The sequence below is a fragment of the Ictidomys tridecemlineatus genome, chromosome 1 (genome assembly GCF_052094955.1).
Source record: "Ictidomys tridecemlineatus isolate mIctTri1 chromosome 1, mIctTri1.hap1, whole genome shotgun sequence".
NCBI lineage: Eukaryota > Metazoa > Chordata > Mammalia > Rodentia > Sciuridae > Ictidomys > Ictidomys tridecemlineatus.
This window is the reverse complement of record NC_135477.1, coordinates 70603147-70623930: the sequence shown is the minus strand read 5'-3', so window position 1 is coordinate 70623930 and position 20784 is coordinate 70603147. Positions and strand designations below refer to the sequence as shown.

General features: G+C 38.8%; 1 protein-coding gene and 1 pseudogene across 1 annotated transcript in view; one reads left to right on the top strand and one right to left on the bottom strand.

Moving 5' to 3' along the window:
• The first annotated feature begins 237 nt into the window (after positions 1 to 237).
• The window catches only part of Ankrd22 (ankyrin repeat domain 22), a 34690-nt gene continuing 14143 nt past the window's right edge, over positions 238 to 20784 (top strand). Inside the window, exon 1 of the mRNA XM_005339185.4 lies at positions 238 to 472. Coding sequence (XP_005339242.1) covers positions 452 to 472 — 21 coding nt within the window. The 5' untranslated portion in view covers positions 238 to 451. The remainder of the gene's footprint in view (positions 473 to 20784) is intronic.
• LOC101959481 (adenylate kinase 4, mitochondrial pseudogene) lies at positions 13349 to 13953 on the bottom strand (annotated as a pseudogene).

The window sequence follows — 20784 nt, the reverse complement described above, 5'->3', positions numbered from 1 at the left end:
TAGTTTTTCCCAATGACTGCTGAAAACTAGATTTTGAAAAGAAAAATGTCCTACACACATATCCTATTTTGAACCCTAAGTCCTTTCTGCCAGTTAAAAAAACCCTGCCCCCACATCACCCCAACTTTGCTTCCTTCTTTCCTGTACCTTACCACTGGCAGAGTAAACATGACTCAGAAACCGGCTCCTCAGGTTGTAACATGAAATGATACACCGCTCATTTCATTACAGGGTAAACCAATGCCTTTTTTCATTAGTCTGGTTTCTCTAGAAGGTGTGTTGCTGCCTGCATTTCTGGGAAAGAACCCTCACAAGTGTGGAAAGAAAGGGCTTGCCACAGGTTTGGGCTTCTAGGGACCTTTCTCTTCAGGAAGGATTTTAATGTTCATCAGAAATACCTCCAGAGAACTCAAGAAGCTGTAGAGGTGAAGTAAGCCCGTGAAGAATCAGAATGGGAATCCTGTACTCCGAGGTATGCCATGTTTCTGCATGTAGCATTCCAAAAGTATTAAAAATGGATCATGCTTTTAAAGTATAGTTTCCTATCTTTGGTTTTATGTCTTCCTTTCTTCTGTTTAACTTTTTATGTGAGCATTAAGTTAGAAAAAAATAAAATCCTGTGTGCTAGAATTTTTGGTGTTAAATATTTTAGCATAAGTTATTCCATAATACTAAAATGTTAGCTTGATCTGAGCTGAGAGCCATATGACACTCATTTCATTTACTGGGATGACTTGGACCTTGTGAAGTTGAGTTTGAGTGGGCCTTTCTCCTGCTAAACATCCAAAGGGAAAGTAAAAATTATACCCAACTGGATTTTCTAAACATCAAAATCAAAAGATTGTTTCTTCTATGGAACCACATGAATTCAGTAATACCTTTTACCTTGGTATTTGAAAGAATTACCTTAAGCAATTATTCATAAAGACTACCACTGTATAGAACAGAGAGGAAAGGAGTATATTTTTGATGTTTTGAGTATTTTTTTTAATATCTGCTAGATACAAAATACTCTTTCCTTGTATTGAAAGTAAGTTACTGGAATCAAATAAATCTCTAATGATGTTGCAGGGAGTACAAAGAACTATGTTAAACAAGAGTACAGGAGGTGTAATGTCATTACTAGTCATGACTTACTTCTTCCCCTCTCCGACACAATTAACCAGTCAGTCTGCATTCCATTCCAAATGATCTAGGGAACCTCCTTGGATGATTTTGACCTACCATTAAAGGCAGTATATTTGCACTTATTTCTAATGCCACTTTTATGTGGGTACGTGCATATACGTGTGTTTATGTGATTGTGTTTTAGTAAATGTACAGTTTGATAGGTTTACCATTCTCAGTATATCTTGCTCAGCGATTGATTTGTCTCATGAAGAGAAATATGAAAATAACAAAACAGATAATGTCCTAAAATTCTGCTCTGGTAATTCTAAACTTTAGATGCCTAAGCATCAGGGAGAGAAGATTGTTTAGTATGCAGTTTTAAGGGCACCCACCCCAGACAGTGATGCAGTCTGTGGAAGGGTCCAGAATACTACTCCTTAAGAGGAGCATTGCCGGTGATCCTGATGTGGGTGATCAGCTTAGCATCATCCTGAGAGAGATAAATACTCCTTTAGGCTAGCACTTTTCAAATTTTAATGCACATCTGGATAACTTGAAGGTTTTGCTCAAATGCAAGTTCTTATTCTGTTGGTCTGGGTGAGACCTAAGATTATGTATTTCAGTTTCCTGATGCTGATACTGCTGGTCCATGGACCACACTGAGTGGCCAGGCTCTACCTTTGGCCTTGGGAACTACTGTATTAAGAAAAAAAAAGTCTCTACTACAAAAGCAGTGTGATTGTTAGTTGGGTGTTGATTTGGCAAGTGGTTGAGTCAAGGCCAGGCCAGGCAGGACATGCTCAATTACTTTTTAAGTATCAATGAGAATATTCCCAGGAATATTAAGGGTAAAGTAAATTCAAATTTTCTAACAAATTTAAAAATAAATACAATACACACAGACACACTCACCTTAGAAAGTACCGACTTACTTGATTCTCATAGGTAATTTATTCAAAGCTTATGATTAATAATGAATCATGAATAGTGTTGAAATAAATGTTGTCACTGTGCAACTCAACACCACAGGTGGAAGCAGATTCCGGGCCCTTCCATGTCATTCTGCTCACCTCCCCACTTGCTCTAGAGCTGGCAATATGAAACAAAGCATGAATCGCCTGGGAGGTCTTAGTCATTTAGAAAGATGCTTTTGCTTTTGGCATATGATTTCCTAATTTTCAGAATTTCACCGTGATGTTAAATTTGGATACCTGAACTGATGCCAGGCTATGAAATATTCAGGATCAGAATAGTCAGACTTGAGCTATGGATGAAGATATTGAAGAGAAGTGGGTTCTCTGAGATTGCAAGGAATCTTTGGTTGCTTTTTCTGTCTGCAGGTGGGAGTTATGGGTGCGAATTAGGGGAAACCCCTGGTCTCATTCTCTGGTATTCTGATGCTGAAAGTCAGTGGTTGGACTCTCTCATAGTGATTTTGAAGAGGCTAAGAAGCACTGGAGTAATTTCTTAAATGCTTAAACGTAACCTCTGCATTTTTTATGTACTGGTAGCTCTGTTTCCTTGGTAAATGCTGTGAGCCATCCATTAAGGAGACGAGAAAAGTCTGCTTCATCCCTAGACATATGCTGCCTTGAAGTGGCTATTTTTAAAAGCATTTTAAGTGAAAATTCTATTTCTCACTCTGGGTGCAGGAAGCTCCTCTGGATTGGAGACATAGACATCATTTTCCCTTAAAGCTTGTATTGATAATGATTTCACAAAATATTTTATTTATTTATTTTTGTTTGTTTGCACTGAAGGTTGAACCCAGTGTTGTTGTACCACTGAATCACATCCCCCGCCCTTTGTTGTTTAATTGATAACTGGGTCCTACTAAGTTTCTGACACTGGCCTCCAACTTGCAATCTTCCTGTTTTAGCTTTCTTAGTCCCTGGGATTACAGGCCTGGCTCGTAAGAAAGAAGGAGAAAATGAGAGAGCAACTCAAAGTGGGTCCTAAAATCTGTACTAGAGGATAAATTTAGAGATCACTGAAAAGATTGAGCTTTGGAATAATTAGCCAATTATGTAAGCTGGACTTTAAACAAGACTGATTCATTTAAACCCTTATCAAACATAATATTTACAATAATCACAAACATTAATTTAGAGCTTGTAACATATCAGGTTCTGTTCCCAAACCCTTGGTACATATTAACTCATATGATACAAGAATCTTATGAGTCAATATTATTATCTTTATTTTACAAATGAGGAAATTAGGCAAATATAGTAACTTGTCCAGATATATGCAGCTGAAAAGGATCTATTGGCTAGAGGTCAGGGACTGGGGTATGTAACCTGTGCTTGTCCATTCAGGAAAATAGTTCTTGTATGACTGTTCAACAATTAAGTTACTTTACTACTTTCTATCTTGACAGAGATGCCATGCTCCATAGATGTCAGTATTTTTTTTCTTTTTCTTTTTTTCTTTTTTAGTGCTGGGGATGGAACCCAGGGCTTCACTCCTGGTAGGCAAATAACTCTACCACTGAGCTACATCTGAAGTCCCATGGTGGTTGGTTTTATCCACTGTACTATCCTGCCAGGGCTCTTCCTTGCAGAAGATCACTGTACTGAAAAATATTACAAAAGTTGGAAAAAAGGAAGATGTTGAGAACTCAAGCTCAGGAACAGAGCTTGTTAGCAGATCTACATAACTTTCATAGACTGTTGGCCTTGTCAGCCGTGGACATGGACCCCCAAACTTGAAAATCGTTACATATATGCCTTTAAGTGTTGGGAAGGTCTAATTACAAGATTAGCTATGAGCAGAAAAATGCACGTGTGGGCATGCGTGAACACACACACACATTCATGCACACACATACACACACACACACACACACACTTGATATTAATTCTTTAGGAAGGGATCTATTTTTTTCAAAGAAGCTCCTATTACCATAGAAAAAAGGAATACATTTCAAAGAAATGAGGGATTGTTTTGACAGGAACCCTGTCCAGAGAGAACAATTTAGGCTGAGAAGGGCTTATTAGGAAAGCTCATTGATGCAAATGAGGAGGAGAACCCAGGGGAGATAAGAATAGAGATGTGGCTGAAGGGAAGGTCTTGGAACTCTAAGTCAAGAACACCTAGAGTTTAGTCTTGATTGTGCCAGGAATTCTGTGAAACTGGAAGGAAGTTGTTTAACCTTTCTGGTGCACAGTTTTTATACTTATAAAAAATAAAAATTAAAAAAAAGAACCTGCATGAGATTCAGCTCAGCAATTAATATGTTATTCTATGATGTGGGAAAAGGCAAGCCAAAGACAATGGAAAAAAAATTGCCTCCCTCAAATCTTCCAAGCACTCTATCTTGCCACTAGCAAGTTTTTGGCATTCAGTATGCAAAAGGAGTATGGGTTTCTATCTCATTGGTTCTATAATTCTTTCCTTGTATACTATAAGTAATTTTACAAATTATAGTGTTGTGATAAGTCTCATTTCAGAAAGGAAATGAAAACTTTATTGTGTGAAAAGCAACTAGGACTGAAAATTTATACATTTACGCATTCCTTCACCTATCCATTTATTTAATTGATTTGTTTATTAAGCACATACTACATTCCAGGCATATGCTAATTCCTGGAATTAGTGGTAAATCAAAGAAAAATGGTCCTTGACTTCTTGGAGCCAATAATGTAAACAAACAAAGAACCCAAACCAATAAAACAACGAGCATAACCCTTGAAAAAAGTAATTATTAATAGTGAAAAGAAGAATCAAGGAAGCAAGAAGGTTATGAGAGTATACAAGAGGGTTGAGGAGAGGTGTATATATCTAATTAGATTTCACCTGAGAAATCTCCTCTTAGTGACGTTTGCGCTGAGCTTTGAGAAGTAAGAATTTAGTTCTGGGAAGTTTAGAAAAAGTGTGCCAGACTGAAGGAGTGTATAGGTGGAGACTCTAAAGCACAAATGAGTCAGGACTGCTTGGAATAATCGAGAAGTATGCAAAGGAAGCTCTGGGGGAGCAGTCCCTCTAGATGTAAGCGAGGAGGATGCATTGTTCATGCAGTATTTGAAGACCAATAGAAGTGACTAAAAGTTGATTTGCTTTTTAAGATCATCATGTCCCCATGATTCTCAACAATGCCAGTTTAGAACATCAGTTTAACAGCACCCCCCACTGTTTCCTGGTTTCCAGAAGCCTTGAGAGTGCTAGGAACTGAGGTTATAGAGGTCTTCAGGGATAGATCATTCAGGTCTTGAGGGCCACGATGGATGATTTTGACTTAATTCTAAATGGAATGGAAAGCAATAAAAGGATTTTAAGAAAGGGAATAACATGATCCTGTTAATGTTCACAAAGCACTCGCTGTCAGCAGTGAGGGAATAAATTGACAGGATGCAAGAGGAGGTATGGGAACCTGACCTTTCAGGTGTTGTGGTAGTCGGTGTGGTGTGATGGTGGTGGTGATGGTAAAGATCCGTGTAGTAGACTGTGGACAAATTTTTGGCTGGTTTGGAGATGCGGAATGAATGAAAGTTGTTAACTAAAGTTGATACCCAGGATTCTGTCCTAGACTAGCCAGGTGATGGTGGTGCTAAAGAGAGGGTCAGAGGGACTAGTGAGTTTTAGTGTTCTATTTGGACATATTACTTCCCTGATGGGGTTATAGCATGGATACAGGAATGGAGCTCCAAGGAAAGGATGGGTAAGAGGTCATCATTTTGGAGTTATATGCATATATATGTAAAGCCATAGAAACAGATGCGTTCAGGTAGAGAGAATACGGAGACAGCCAAGGATCCCCAGATCATTATAGAAAGGTTTGGTTCTGCAAGAGAAGTAAGGAAATATTATAGGAAAAACTCCCTCAAACATGTTTTGACCTTGTAACACTCAATAAACATAAAAATCTTCAGTCAAATGGTAGATTTTTTTAATTCTGAAAATGAAAACTTAGTAATATTCAACTTCTACATATGAGGTTAACTAATTGGTTAACCAAATGTGGTAATAAGAAGAAACCTGAGTTTCTTAAGTCCTATAATAAAAGGACAGGACAGGACAGGACACAATGGTCTGTGTTCCAGAAGTTTCACTTCTGTCTCTAAGAGCCTCAAGCAGGAATGTACAACAGTTGAAAAGCTGGCCTCTGACGTCAGAAAGCCTAGTTTTCAAATTCCAGCCCTACCAATTTCAAGGAGGAAAGCAAGAAGAATAACTCCCCCAAATCTTGCCCATTAAGAAGGAGGAAATCACTTTATTTTACATTTTACAAGATAAACTTCATTTCATAGCTGTTTGCATATGTATATTAGAATAATCATTTTCAACTAAATAAATTGAAAGTTTTCTTTTACCAACTGAAGAAATTCCATTTGGCTTTTAAAATGACAAGATTATCTGAGATGCATTAAGGTGTCACAGAAATTTTTTACTTTTAAAATAAAGATTTCATAGAGTCTGTCCTAATTATAATTATTTTAATTAAAAGTCTGTACTGTTTACTTAGTAGTATGAATACTTGTTAGTGCCTAGCTCCCCTCATCTTAAAGCTATCAAGTTTAGAAACTCCTTTTCTTGGAAACCTCTGAAAAAGAGATGAGTGGGAAGTATTTACTATTTGGGAATTCAGAAGATACTGCAGCAAAATGGTTCACATGCTTATTAACTGGGAAGTCTCAAAACTGAATCTCTAAACTTAAAGCAGATCTTGTCAAAACTCAACTGAGGTTCTCATCAAACAGAATAAGATTCAAAGTCTTTACCATGATCTACAAGGCCTATGTTCTTTGGTCCCCAAAGCGTTTTCAATGTCCTACCACTCTCCTTGCCCTTGCAGCCACATTGACCTCTTTTATAGTTCTAGGGAAATGCAATCCAGGTCCTATGTCAAGATCTTGTCAATTAAGTTCTCTTTGGGAGGTTTCTCTTCCCTGAGAGCTACTTGACTCTGTCCACTTAAAACATCACAGATCTTTGCTTAAATCTCACCTAAGATCTAAGATGGGTCTTGAAAGAAAAGTGACCACAACACTCAGAGCGACCAAGAGAGCTTTATTGAAGCAGTGCAACAGAGGAGAAAAGAGAGAAAGAGAAAGAGAGAGAGAGAGAGAGAGAGAGAGAGAGAGAGAGAGAGAGAGAGGGAGGGAGGGAGGGAGGGAGGAAGCGCACGAAAGAGGAAGCCCGCACAAGAGAGAAAGACAGAGAAAGCAAAAGAGACAGCAAGAGAGGGGCCCTGCAGGAGGGAGTTTTTATAGCCAAATCTAATGAGGTCTCTGGGTCTGCAAGCTGCCTTGTTGGCACAAGGGGGGTTAAGTGTTCAGCCTTGAGCCGGGGCTTGGGTGTTTGGGCTTGAAGCAAATAGTTGATAAAGAGCCAGACAGAGGGTTTGAGTGGTCAGGTCATCCTGCAGCTAACTTTATTTGGTATGCCCTGCAGACAGCTTACTCAGCCTGTCCTGCACCTAACAGGTCTTATTTTTCTCTATGTATCTATTCTTTTATAAGCATTATCAAGTATTATAATTTTAAATTTTTTTCTGGTTTGTTAGGTCATAGCTATTATGATTTTTATGATTTCTAGTATGGTAGCTGCTATTGATGAAGGTATATTGATACCTTCACTGTTTTAAATGTCAGTTTAATAAACATGTATCTACCTTATAGAAAATGAAAGAGTGGATTATGTAGAAGTTATAAGAATGTGAGGCAGAGGGAGAGTATAGATGAGGTTGAAGAGAAAAATCAAATTGTGAATGCGGTGTATTAATTCTGTGTTGGTTCGAAGGTTGTTCAGAGCACAGCTGTAGGAGCCACATTCACAGGTTAGCCCACGAAAACTCTTGCATGCTAGGTAAAAACTCCTGCTCTTCAGCCTCTTCCTCACCCACTAGTCTATTTCCTCAGCGTCTTTACTGATAGATGGTCTTGGCCAGGTGTTGTCATACCCTCCCTCATTGTGGTCATTTCCCTTTACTCTATGCCCACCATAACCATTTTTTTTTATTTTTGACCATGGTTCAATTTCTTGATTTCTTCGGCATCTATTGTTGCTGGTGACAGTTTCTCTCCCTTCCAGCTTCTGTCAACCACCCTCCAGGATCCCCTTCCACCTTTCTGAAGCACGCTTTGCCCTTTCCTTCTGTCTCCTGACGTCATTCTTTATGACCTTAATGTTCACAAGCCTTCCCCTTTTCAACCTCTGTCTCCAAATAAGCTCACATTCCCTTTCCATACAGCTATTATTCTTGACTTCTCATCCCTGGACAAATTGACATCTCTCATCATAACTTTTTTTTTTTTCCAAGCAGAAAAAAACTTTTATTTCTATCAAATTGAAAAGTATCAATCTTCAAGCAAGATAACCGAAATGATAATAAACAGAATATGAAACAGAAAACAGATCACAGGATTAGGTACTTTTAAGCGCACACACCCAAATCAAGAGATTATCAGTCATCACAGGGTTCTTTTTCTCAATTCCTGATAGAAATGAAAAAGCAAAGTGCAGCTCTTTTTGATGTTACTGGTTTCAGTGTTATCAACTTCCAGCTCTGAGTATTAGAGGCTCATTTTAGAGTTCTTTTGCTTAATTCAAGATAGAAATCATGAAGGGACAAAGCGATGTCATTTGAGGGAGGCTTTATTGGGTTCAAGCAAGGGAGAACTTGAGGTAGGGTCCCCAAACTGCTCGAAACAGACGGGTGGAGCAAAGCTTATACCGCCCCAAAGAGGGCGGGCTTGCACAGGCGCTTCTGCAAACCTCTGAGGACGCTGCACCCGTCTGGTCAATTCTTTGCTTTCAGCGCCGAGGTTTGCACACGGCCAACTGTGGTTAGGTCCTTCAGCATTTCTCTTGCTAACGAGGTGGAGGTGTTTTATACCGCCAGCGCAGTGAGGTCATATATAGGTCAAGTTCAAGCCTATTTATTGCTTGTGCGGAGGTTGAGGGAAAGCTTGGGGGAGGAGTCAGCATCTCCTGAACTTGCTCATCCGTGGAAACATTTTTTTGAAAGCCGCTTGCTTTAGGCAGGAAATCTTGGTGGGTGCAGTCAAGGCCGTCCCTGCTCTGTCTCAAAGATGGCCAACACCTGTCACACCGAGGTAAAGCCCTCTGACTAAAGGCAAACACACCCTGTAATTTCACAGAATAAACCAGAAAGACAGGTGGTCCCTGGGTTAGAAAACAGACTTGAACTTGAGAGGGATCACAGTGAAAGGTTGTAATTCAACAATTTCCCCCTGAGATCTGTTCATCTTAAAAACAGGAATATGTAAAAATCTGTAGTATAGATTCCCATAGAAGTAGAAAATCTCTTAAGCCCCATTATTCCTTGGAGCTTACATGAAGGCAGAATTTTAATTTTTTTCCCTTTATTATTCTCTAAATTAAATGCAGAGTAGTTTATTCCCCAGGGAGCATCTCCAGGGTGGGTTGTTCCTTTGAAGTTTCAAACAGGAAATCTTTTATTTAGCAAATGTCACTGTCCTAGAATGAACTAATTGTTACCAGAGGAAGGAATTCATCTGCATACCATCTTTGTTCTTTTGGAAATGTTTTACCCTGTTTCTTTCATACCCTACCCCCATCAAATTAAGAAATATCCTGAAGCATATAGATAATGATATTTATTCTGGCAAGAATTGTGTAGATTTCTACAAGAAAGATAAGGTATGACACTTATGACAATTCTTAATTTTAATGCATTTCCATAGATGCAGGAAGCAGATTTTTTGTTCATAGTTGAAATACAGCTCCATGGTTTCCCAACATTTAACCAGACTGGGTCAGTTAGATATGGAAAGGATTGATAACTATGACCAGACCACATTCTCATATTTAAGTCTCCATTATTGGGGCCTTCACCAAATAGACCAGAGAGTTAATAAAACCGTAGGAGGATAGAGAAAGCCATTCATACTCTGAACAGGAGACCTTCTTTATTTCCTGCCTGACAAATCATCTGCAGCAAGAAAAGGCACTGCCTGTTATATTAAAGGTAAATAAATGAAATTCATGGGGTGTACATGAACGCCTGGTGAGATTCCATAACCCAGAAGCCTATACGTGAGTCACATGCCCTTTGTATACCCAGTGTGCAGCTGCCACCATAACACACTGATTGCCATTTCTAGTCTCATGACCAAAGGATCGAAGCAAACATTCCAGGAGCAAATATATTGTTTCACTTAGTCATGAGGATGGGGAACACTAACCAGGGAGAGGTATTAAAAAGGCTCTTTGGAATATCCTGATGAATCCCTAGAGGTATATCAAAGAAAGCAAATGTTTAAATAAACAGGAGTTTTCCAGTTTTATAACATAAGAAGACCAGATAATTGAAATAATATTATTACACTGTTATACTGGGTAATTTTTGAAGATTTAATTAGGCAATGTGTTTAATGCACTTAGTATGGGAGAACTACCTAGAGTGACTATACCTTAACACATTTGAAAATATATAGTCTTTATGATTTAAACAAAGATCCCCAGCAGGCTAAAACTATCAAATAACTAAAATCAGGTTGTGATGAACTAAAATTTATAAAGACCTTATTTATGGATCTGCACAGGCATCTTTCTACCCATCTCAGCATTTTGAGTTGCAGGAAAAAACACAGCAGTATCTCCAAGAATTCTCTCTCACTAAAGGCTAGTCATTCTTTCCCCTTCCCTACCAAACACAGGGATATGACCCGGGGGACACTGGAGTTAACTTGAGCTTGGCTGCTGGAAAGTGGCAGAGGAGAGATCCTTGGGGAAAGAAGACAAAACAAGAAGCAGATCTCCCTTGACTATGGACACAATTGTTGCATGAAAAGCAGATGGTGGGACAAAGTGGGAATCCGGCATTCAGAACCATGAAAATGCATAATATATATAGGGCAACAGTACAATAGTCAAGAATTGTCCTTTGTTAGATGCTTGACTACTGTTTCATTCCCTGCTATCACTTTCCCAAGGATTAGTTTATCATCAAGATCTGCTTGTAGGTATGAGCCAGGGAATGATTTGCTTTGATCTCAAGGTAGAAAAGGGAGTAGGTTTTGAATATCTCCAAGAAGCCCAGGCCTATGGGCAGGCACTATGGTTAAGGATGGCTCAATGAGATTGGCTCCTCCACAGATTATCCTGGGCCAAGTCCCTTCTATTTATAGACAAGGACTTTGGGAGGAGGAACAAAGGCTCACACTCTCCTCCAGTAGCTTCCTTTGCTTAAACAAAGGGTGGAAATAGGAACAGTTTCACACAGTCACTTTAGAGAACTTTGCTATTCTTGACAGGAGGCCACAAGCAGAACTCAGCAGTGTCAGTGCCCTGGGTTGCTTGGAGTAAGACACAGATATCTAACATTCAGGGAAAAACTCATGCTTCTCAGTCTGGAAAACCTGTACTTGAATCCTACCTGCAGTGTTCTTTGGTGACAGGAGCCTAGGCAAGATGCTTCACATCTTAGTATAAGTTAATTTCTTTGTTTATAAAAGAGGGGCCATGTCTATCTCATATGATGCTAGAAAGATTAGTTGAAATGTTAGTAAAGGTCCTAAAACTATGTTTCACCCAGTAGACCTTCAATAAATGATATCTATCATAAGTCAGCCTCTGTGTTGGAGGATAAACACAGCAACATTTTCAATGTCCAAATAAGTGGAAAGCAAACTCAATTAAGAGCTGGGCAGAATCACAGAACTTGTGAAGTCAGATCAAAATCTTAGAGGTCATCCAAACTTGTTTTATTTACTTTAATGTGAAGGAACTGCATGCATGGCATTAGAAGGAAACCCAAGAAAAGAAGTTCCATTAGTTTTACTTGTGTCAAAATATTTTTAAGATAACTTTATTTTTTACAGAAGAATTTAAGGGAAAAGTAGCAAGTTTGTTGAAGAAATAGATTTTTAAGGACATTGAACATGAAACAAGCACCATATTTCAGTAACCATTGAAAAGTTTCTCTCTTATTGGTGTCATCTAGCAAAGGACCCTCAACAGCCAGGCAATCCCAGTAGTAGGAATACTGTTGGGACCCAGTGACCTGATACTGACTTCATTTGTTTAGAGAGAGAGAGAGGAAGATGCATTTAGAGAGAGGAGGATGGAGGAGTAGAGTATGCATCAGGGATCGGGCCATTTCTTATACCTCTCCCCCAAATTCAAAAGGCAGCCATTACATTGGATCATCTGCTAAGCACACAGGGAACTAAAGAAAGAAGTTTTAAGATTTCTTTCTGCTTTGAAAAAGTGCACACTTTCCTCTTTTGAATTATCCATTAATTTATACCTAAGATACAAGCTTGCAACATTTAGGTGAACATTAGGCTTCCCAATATTTTTAAAGGCTTCCCCCAAACTCTTGGGAATCAAATTTTTTCACAGTAAGAGTAGAAGTGCAAGCCCATGAGAGTTGGACCAACAGTTTAAAAACTCTCTACATGGCTCAGGTCTTAGTGTATTGAAGAGATTTAATATAGTCTCTCATCTCTCAATGCATATGCATACAAAGAGGAATTTAAGAGGAATAAATGCAATAACTATCTGTAGTATTTAATAGCCTAGGAAGATGGAAAACAAATGTAAGAAAATACAGTAAAAAAAATTGTGTCAAAAAGGAAGGATACTGTGGAGCATGGATCCCTGGAAGAAGACATCTTCAGTCCTACCAGGATAAATGATTGTGATTAGTCTACCATAGAAACAACATGGCCATCCCCCCGCCCCTCCCCCCTGCCCCCCCAAAAAGAACAGCTAGAGTTCAGGTCTTACACCATTTGAAATCCAGTGTGTGTGTGTGTGTGTGTGTGTGTGTGTGTGTATATTTTTTTTTAATTGTAAAGAACTTGACACATGTGCAGAGATACTTTAAACATTGCCGATAACCCCTTTTTGAAGGGTGGAGGGGGCTTCTGCATTGAACTGTGTTCCCATTTGTTTTCCTATCAGTTCACCTTTTAAACTAGAAAAGATGCTGCAAACTACTGCAGATAGCTTCTCACATGGACACAGCACCAGTATTACACAAACAACGACTGAATGAATGACCGTGTCTTCCTGTTTCTTCCTCTGGACAGGCTCAGTGTGCTTCTTTGGACTAAATAGTTGTCTTCCTTCTGGCTTCCCTTCTTCCCTCCTTTCCTTCCTTCCTTCCTTCCTTCCTTCCTTCCTTCCTTCCTTCCTTCCTTCCTTCCTTCCTTCCTTCCTTCCTTCCTTCCTTCCTTCCTTTGCTAAGGATTGAACTCAGAGCCTCGTGGATACTAGGCAAGCACTCTACCATCGAGCTACACCCCTACTCCTGAATAGGTATGGTCTTATTGGAGAACAGTTTGTAAACATAAGGCCAGATTTTATTGGTTTCTATCCCAGAACTACTCTGTTTTTGTATAGTTCAGTGACTGGCTTTGCCAAGTCTTTATACAGTCTTAGACCACAGTCAATCACTTCAGATTTAACATCTTCCTGATGAATGATTCATGAGAAATGTCATCAATCCCATGCATAAGAGGTGGGTTGAAGTCCAGGTTATATACACTGCCCTTAATAGGGATCCGATGATTGCTGAGACAATCATTAAGTGTTTCAAATGGGCTCATACTCATCATTAGGTCCAGGGCCTCTGCCTGTACTAATGTCCTCTGAACATAATCTAGTAGCCAGTGCTGACTGCTCCTGGCATCTATCTATGACATCATTCCAGCATGTGATCACAAGATCTAGAATCAAAAGATTTTTCTCTAGGTACTGCTTTGCCACATCACCAATTTTTGTGTTGGCTTTGAGGTTCTCCCACAAGAAGTGGCCTCTGGAGAGATGCTGAAGGCCTAAGTTCTGGGAGATCCTCTGGCACACAGTACCTGTTATGGTTTGAATATGAGGTGTTCCCCCAAAGCTCATGTGTGAGACAATGCAAGAAGGTTCAGAGGAGAAATGATTGGGTTGTGGCAGTCTGAAGCCAATCAGTGAATTAATCCCCTGATAGGGATTAAACTGGGTGGTAACTGAAGTGGTAGGGTGTGGCTGGAGGAGGTGGGAATTGGAGCATGTCTCTGGGGTATATCTGACAAGTGGAGCTCTCTCTCTCCCTCTGCGTCTTGATCATCGTGTGACTGCTTCCCTTTGCCGCTCTCTCCTGCCATGCTGTTCTGCCTCACTTCAGCGCTGAGGAATGGAGCCTGCCTTCTATGGACGAAGACCTCTGAAACCACAAGCCCTCAAATAAACTTTTCTTCCCTACATTTGTGCTGGTCGGGTCTTTTAATCACAGCAGTGAAAAAGCTGACCCCTTCCTTAATCTGTGGCCTGAGGATGGCCATGTCCTGGAGTTTGAAAGCCACGGCCTTTGAGAGAAGGGAGGTGGCCAAGCAGGCCGCACAGTGACTGGAAGTGTTTCTTGCCCTCTGTCTCTGGCACCTCTGCTTATGTGGGCTCTTGGCGGTTGTCCCTACAGGAGAAAGGAGGGACTTTATCCATCTTCGCATTTTAACTGGTCACTTTTCCTACTTAGATCCCATATTCTGCTCTGCTCTAATCCCTGTGTTTTTCTATTTGCTTGTTTCTTTTTTGTCAAGTCAGTTTGCCTCCATCTGGCCAACATGGGGCTCACCCAGTCTGCATCTCAGGGAAAACCATTGTCCTCTCACTTCCCTGGCTGACAGACGTGTTTCCTAGTCTTTACCCTTTGCCCCTTCACTCCACCCTTCCTCAGCTATAGGTTTGCTGAAGCAAGTCACAGAAAAGCAATGTAAAATCAGCCAGCTGTAGCTTCTCAGTGTGTGTATCTACAACCTGATGCTTGAAACCATTTCATATTTTTATTCATACTTTTAATTATGACTGTCCCAAATCTTGCCCATTATGTTCAAGAGTCTCATGTTCTTGTTCCAATCACATCTCCTATGTCATTAAATATTCATCTAAACTCAATTCTCTTTGTCTATATCTGCCAATTTATTCATTTATAATAAATATGTATTAACATATATATCATGAAGACAAATCCTTTGACTTTTTGGCAAAAAAAAAAAAATTTCTACCTCATATATCTATCCGTGCTCCCTTGCTTTGGCCTTGGATTGGATTTGTCCTTCTAGGTAGTAAGGCCAATGACTCCATTTTTGTTCTCCATCCCAGTATTTCTTCACTGAGTTTACTGCTTTACAACTATCCCTGCCCATCTTCACTGGCTTCTTCTGTTTTAATAATTATAAGAGTTGCTAACTCTAATTGAGGGTTTAATATGAACCAGACCTGAGCTAAGTGCTTTATCTGCACAATCAAATTTAATTCCTTCTGTGACCTAATAAAGAAGGAATGATAAGGAGATCCGGGACAAAGTGTTTAGGTAAGTGTTCCAAATAACACAGCTGTTAAGTTGTTGATTTCACATTGGGTCACAGAAAATTTAATTTCTTTTTTGTAAAATTTATTCTAATTTGTTATGTATGACAGCAGAATGCATTTCAATTTATATTACACATATATAGCATAATTTTTCATATCTCTGGTTGTACATAATGTAGAATCACACCACTTGTGTCTTCATATATATACTTAGAGTAATGATGTCCATCTTATTCCACTGCTTTTCCTACCCGCATTCCCCCTCCCTTCTTCTCTCTCCCCTTTGCCATAGCTAGAGTACGTCTATTCCTTCCATGCTCTCCCCATCCTATGAATCAGCATTCTTATATCAGAGAAAACATTTTGGCATTTGGTCTTTTGGGATTGGCTAACTTCACTTAGCATTATATTCTCCAACTGCATCCATTTACTTGCAAATGCCATGATTTTATTCTCTTATAATGCTGAGTAATATTCCATTGTGTATATATACCACATTTTCTTTATCCATTCTTCTACTGAAGGGCATCAAGGTTGTTTCCACAGTTTAGCTATTGGGAATTGTGCTGCTATAAATATTGATGTGACTGTGTCCTTGTAGTATGCTGTTTTTAAGTCTTTTGGATATAAACCAAGGAGTGGGATATCTGGATCAAATGGTGGTTACTTTCTCTGTTTTACCAGGAATCTCCAAAATGCTTTCCACATTGGCTGCACCAATCTGCAGTCCCACCAACAATGTATGAGTGTGCCTTTCCCCCCACATCCTTTCTAACACTAATTGTTGTTTGTATTCTTAATAGTTGCCATTTTGACTGGAGTGAGATGAAATCTTATAGTAGTTTTGATTTGCATTTCTCTAATTTCTAGAGATGTTGAACATTTTTTAATATATTTGTTGTTTCATTATATATTATCTTCTGAGAAGTGTCTGTTCAGTTTCCGGACCCATTTATTGATAGTTATTTATTTTTTTGGTGTTAAGATTTTTGAGTTCTTTGTATATCCTAGAGATTAGTGCTCTATCTGATGTGCATATGGTAAAAATTTGTTCCCAAAATGTAGGCTCTCTATTCACCTCACTGATTGTTTCTTTTGCTTAGAAGAAGCTTTTTAGTTTGAATCCATTCCATTTATTGATTCTTGACTCTAATTTTTGTGCTATATGAGTCTTATTAAGGAAGTTGGGGCCTAATCCAACATGATGGAGATTTGGGCCTACTTTTTCTTCTATTAGGCATAGGGTCTCTGGTCTAATTCCTAGGTCCTTGATCCACTTTGAGTTGAGTTTTGTGCATGGTGAGAGATAGGGAGAGGTTTAGTTTCATTTTGTTGGATATGGATTTCCAGTTTCCCCAGCACCATTTGTTGAAGAGACTATCTTTGCTCCAATATATGTTTTTGGCACCTTTGTCTAATACAAGATAACTGTAATTATGTGGGTTAGTTTCTGTGTTCTCTATTCTGTACCATTGATCTACAAGTCTATTTTGGTGCCAATACCATGATTTTTTTTGTTACTATTGCTCTACAGTATAATTTAAGGTCTGGTATAGTGATGCCACCTGCTTCACTCTTCTTGCTAAGGATTGCTTTTGCTATCTGGGTCTCTTATTTTTTCAAGATGAATTTCATGACTGCTTTTTCTATTTGTATGAGAAACGTCATTGGGATTTGGATTGGAATTGCATTAAATTTGTATAGTGCTTTCCGTAGTATAGTCATTTTGACAATATTAATTCTGCCTATCCAAGAACAAGGAAGATATTTCCATCTTCTAAAGTTTTCTTTAATTTCTTTCTTTAGCATTCTGTAGTTTTCATTGTAGAGGTCTTTCACCTCTTTCATTGATTCCCAAGTATTTTTTTTCCTGAGGCTATTATAAATGGGTAGTTTTCCTCATTTCCCTTTCAGAGAATTTGTCACTGATATACATACAGAAATGCCTTTGATTTATGGGTATTGATTTTATATCCTGCTACTTTGTTGAATTCATTTACTAGATCTAGAAGTTTTCTGGTGGAATTTTTTGAGTCTTCTAGGAATAGAATCATGTCATTGGCAAATAGTGTTAATTTGAGTTCTTCTTTTCCTATCTGTATCCCTTTAATTTCTTTTGTCTGTCAAATTGCTCTGGCTAGTGTTTCAAGAACTGTCTTAAATAGAAGTGGTAAAAGAGGGCATCCTTGTCTTGTTCCAGTTTTTAGAGGGAATGCTTTCAATTTTTCTACATTTAGAATGATGTTGGACTGGGGCTTATCATAGACAGTTTTTACAATGTTGAGACATGTTCCTGTTATCCCTAGTTTTTCTAGTGTTTTGAATATGAAGGGATACTGTATTTTGTTCAATGCTTTTTTTGTATCTATTGAGATGATCATATGATTCTTGTCTTTAAGTCTATCGATGTGATGAATTATATTTATTGATTTCCCTATGTTGAACCAACCTTGCATCAGAAAATTTAATTTCAGAACTTGTATTTGTAAATACCTGAAAACACACAACATTTTGCTCTCAAAATGTGCAAAATGTTGACTATACCCTGTGTAATCACTAGCTTTCACTAGCAGCTTTCCTTGCCAAACTTACCAGAGAGTCCTCTCCAATCACAGTTTCTAAATCTTCATAGACAGTATACTGAGGCTCCTGTATTCTGCTTTCTGCCCTGGCACTCTATGAAAACTAGAAAACTGACCTCTGGTTGGCCATTAATTTTCAAATCCAAGCTATGTTTCTACTTGAAACTTCCCTTCTTGACCTCTTCTGGGTCATATCTTTTTCTGGTTTCTCTTGATGCCACAACTTTTTACTTCTTAATAGATATTGCTAATTCTAGGTTAGTCTCAAGAAAGTATCTAGATATGTAACTGAGCTCCAGCAGGCCAATGCTGAGGAGGACTGATCAATATCTTGAGAGTGTAGCTTAACGTTGGGTGCAAGTCTCAAAACCAAAGTCCTGCAACCAGAAGATTTTTTTTTTTTCTGGTTGATTTTTAAAGCTGAAATAATTGCAGGCAGAATATATGCATTCTGCAGTTATTCCCCTTAGTTTGGGCACTGGCCCTGTGTATGGCTTAGATATGAGGTGTCTCCTGAAAGCTCATGTGTGAAGCAATGCAAAAAGGTTTAGAGAAATGATTGGATTATGAGAGCCTTAACCCAATCAGTGAATTAGTCCCCTGATGAGAATTAATTGAGAGGTAGCTGAAGGCAGGTAGGGTATGGCTGGAAGAGGTGGGTCATCGGGGGTGTGCCTTTGGGGTATATATTTTGTATCTGGCAGTTGCATTTTCTCTCTGCTTCCTTGATCATCATGCCAGCTGCCGCCATCTGCCAAACTCTTCTACCCTGTTGTTCTGCATCACCTTGTGCCTGGAGGAATGGAGCCAGCTATCTACGGATAATTGAATCTATGAGCCCCCAAATAAACTTTTCCTCCTCTAAAGTTGTTCTTGTTGGGTCCTTTAGCCACAGCAGTAAAAAAGCTGACTAAAACACCCCGTCATTTAGGAGCTGTGTGACAGTGGGCAAAAAAGATAATCTTAGTTTAATTTGCGCAAAATGAGTCTAATAACACTACTTATGTTGCAAGGTTGTTGTGAGGGTTAAGTGAAATTACTCACCTCAATAAACGTGCGTTCCCCTTATAATTTGCTTGTTTACTTGTCAAACACACATTAAATGCCTGCATAATGTCAGGCACTGTGCAGGATGCTGGGGGAAACGATGATGAATAAGTACAGACACAATTCCTGTCCTCATGCAAACTGGTGTCTAATTGTAGATATTGCTGTTAATAACACTGTCTTAGTCCAGCTGCTACGACAGACTATCATGCGCTGGGTAATTTATAATGAATAGGAATATGTTGGCTCATTGTTCTAAGGCTGGGGTGTCCAAGATTGAGGCTGGCATCTGGTGAAGATATTCTTGATGCATCATTCCAAGGTGGAAAGGCAAAGAGAGAACAAGAGGGACATAAATGTATCCTTTTACAAGGAACCCACTCCTGTGATAACAAACCCATTCCTGAGATAATGCATTAATCCATTCATGAGGGCAGTGTCCCCATGATTCAATACCTCCCTTTAGGTCCTACCACTCAATACCATCACATTGTGGATAAAACTTCCAACATATGAACTCTGGGGGGAGTTCAAACCATAGAAAGCACAAATATCTTTACTTACTTGCATCAAGGCCGTGGATAAGGGAGTGGCAGGTAATGTAGTTGGAAAGACATGAGATTTTAAGCAATCATGTGTGTCTCCTTGAGAATAGCATTTCCAGCACCTTCAACATTTATCATTTCTTTGTGCTGGGAACCTTTGAACTCCTCTCTTGTAGTTGTTTGCAAAATATATGACAAATTCTTGTAAACTATAGTCACCCTACTGTGCAGTACAAAACTTGAACTTACTACTCCTAGGCCACCAGAACGTTTTTATCTGTTGAACTTCCTGTCTGTTGTCAATGGTTTTCTAACATTGAGCTGCCCCCTGCTGGAAATTGAGAGTTCATAATAGCATAGAATCTTGCTGTTGGTGCAATTCCTGTCAACTTACTTGCATTTTTCAATGATCCAGGAAGATACTTTATTTATTTAGTTAGTTATTTATTGGTGCTGAATATTGAACCCGGGGCCTTATATAAGCTAAGCAAGTGTTCTATCACTCAGCTAGCCTCAGCCTCAACACTTAACTTTTCAAAAAAAAAGAAACTTTGTTTTTTGAATATAGGAAGCCTAGGGAAGATTAAACATAAAAGGGTTAATATTTTAAGTAATAGTGCTTAAGTGGGATTGATAAAACCTTCAAAGCATCTGGTGATTGTCTCAGGAAAGCTCTCCACCTTTCCTTCTTTCTCTTTTTAGTTAATTCTAGTAAAGATTTCAATGAGTCCAAAGAAAGAAGTCTTGATCTTGGAGGTTGTAGGCCAGGTGGGCTACACAGATGACCAAAGTGAACAAGAAAACTCTTAAATACTGGTTATTTAGTTCCCATGGGGATGTGAACCAAGTGCTAGCAAAACTATACATTTTTAAAGAAAAAAATGGAAAGTCAAATCAGTACATAAAATGTTTACAAATTTGCATAAATAAATAATTGCAAGGCCACATGCTTTTCATGGTAGATCTTCAGTAATAAGTAACTATTAGTAATTACTACTAATTAAATTTTCACTGGTTTATGATGAAAATGTTAAAAAGAAACTGTCAAGGGTGATGCTACATGTATATGGCCCAACCATCTCAGAAGGCTGAGGTGGGACGATCACTTGAGTCCACAAGTTTAAGACCAGCCTTGGCAACACAGTGAGACTCTGTGTCAACAATAACAAAAGGACAATGAAGTGAATTTTTCTGTACAGATGAATTTACTC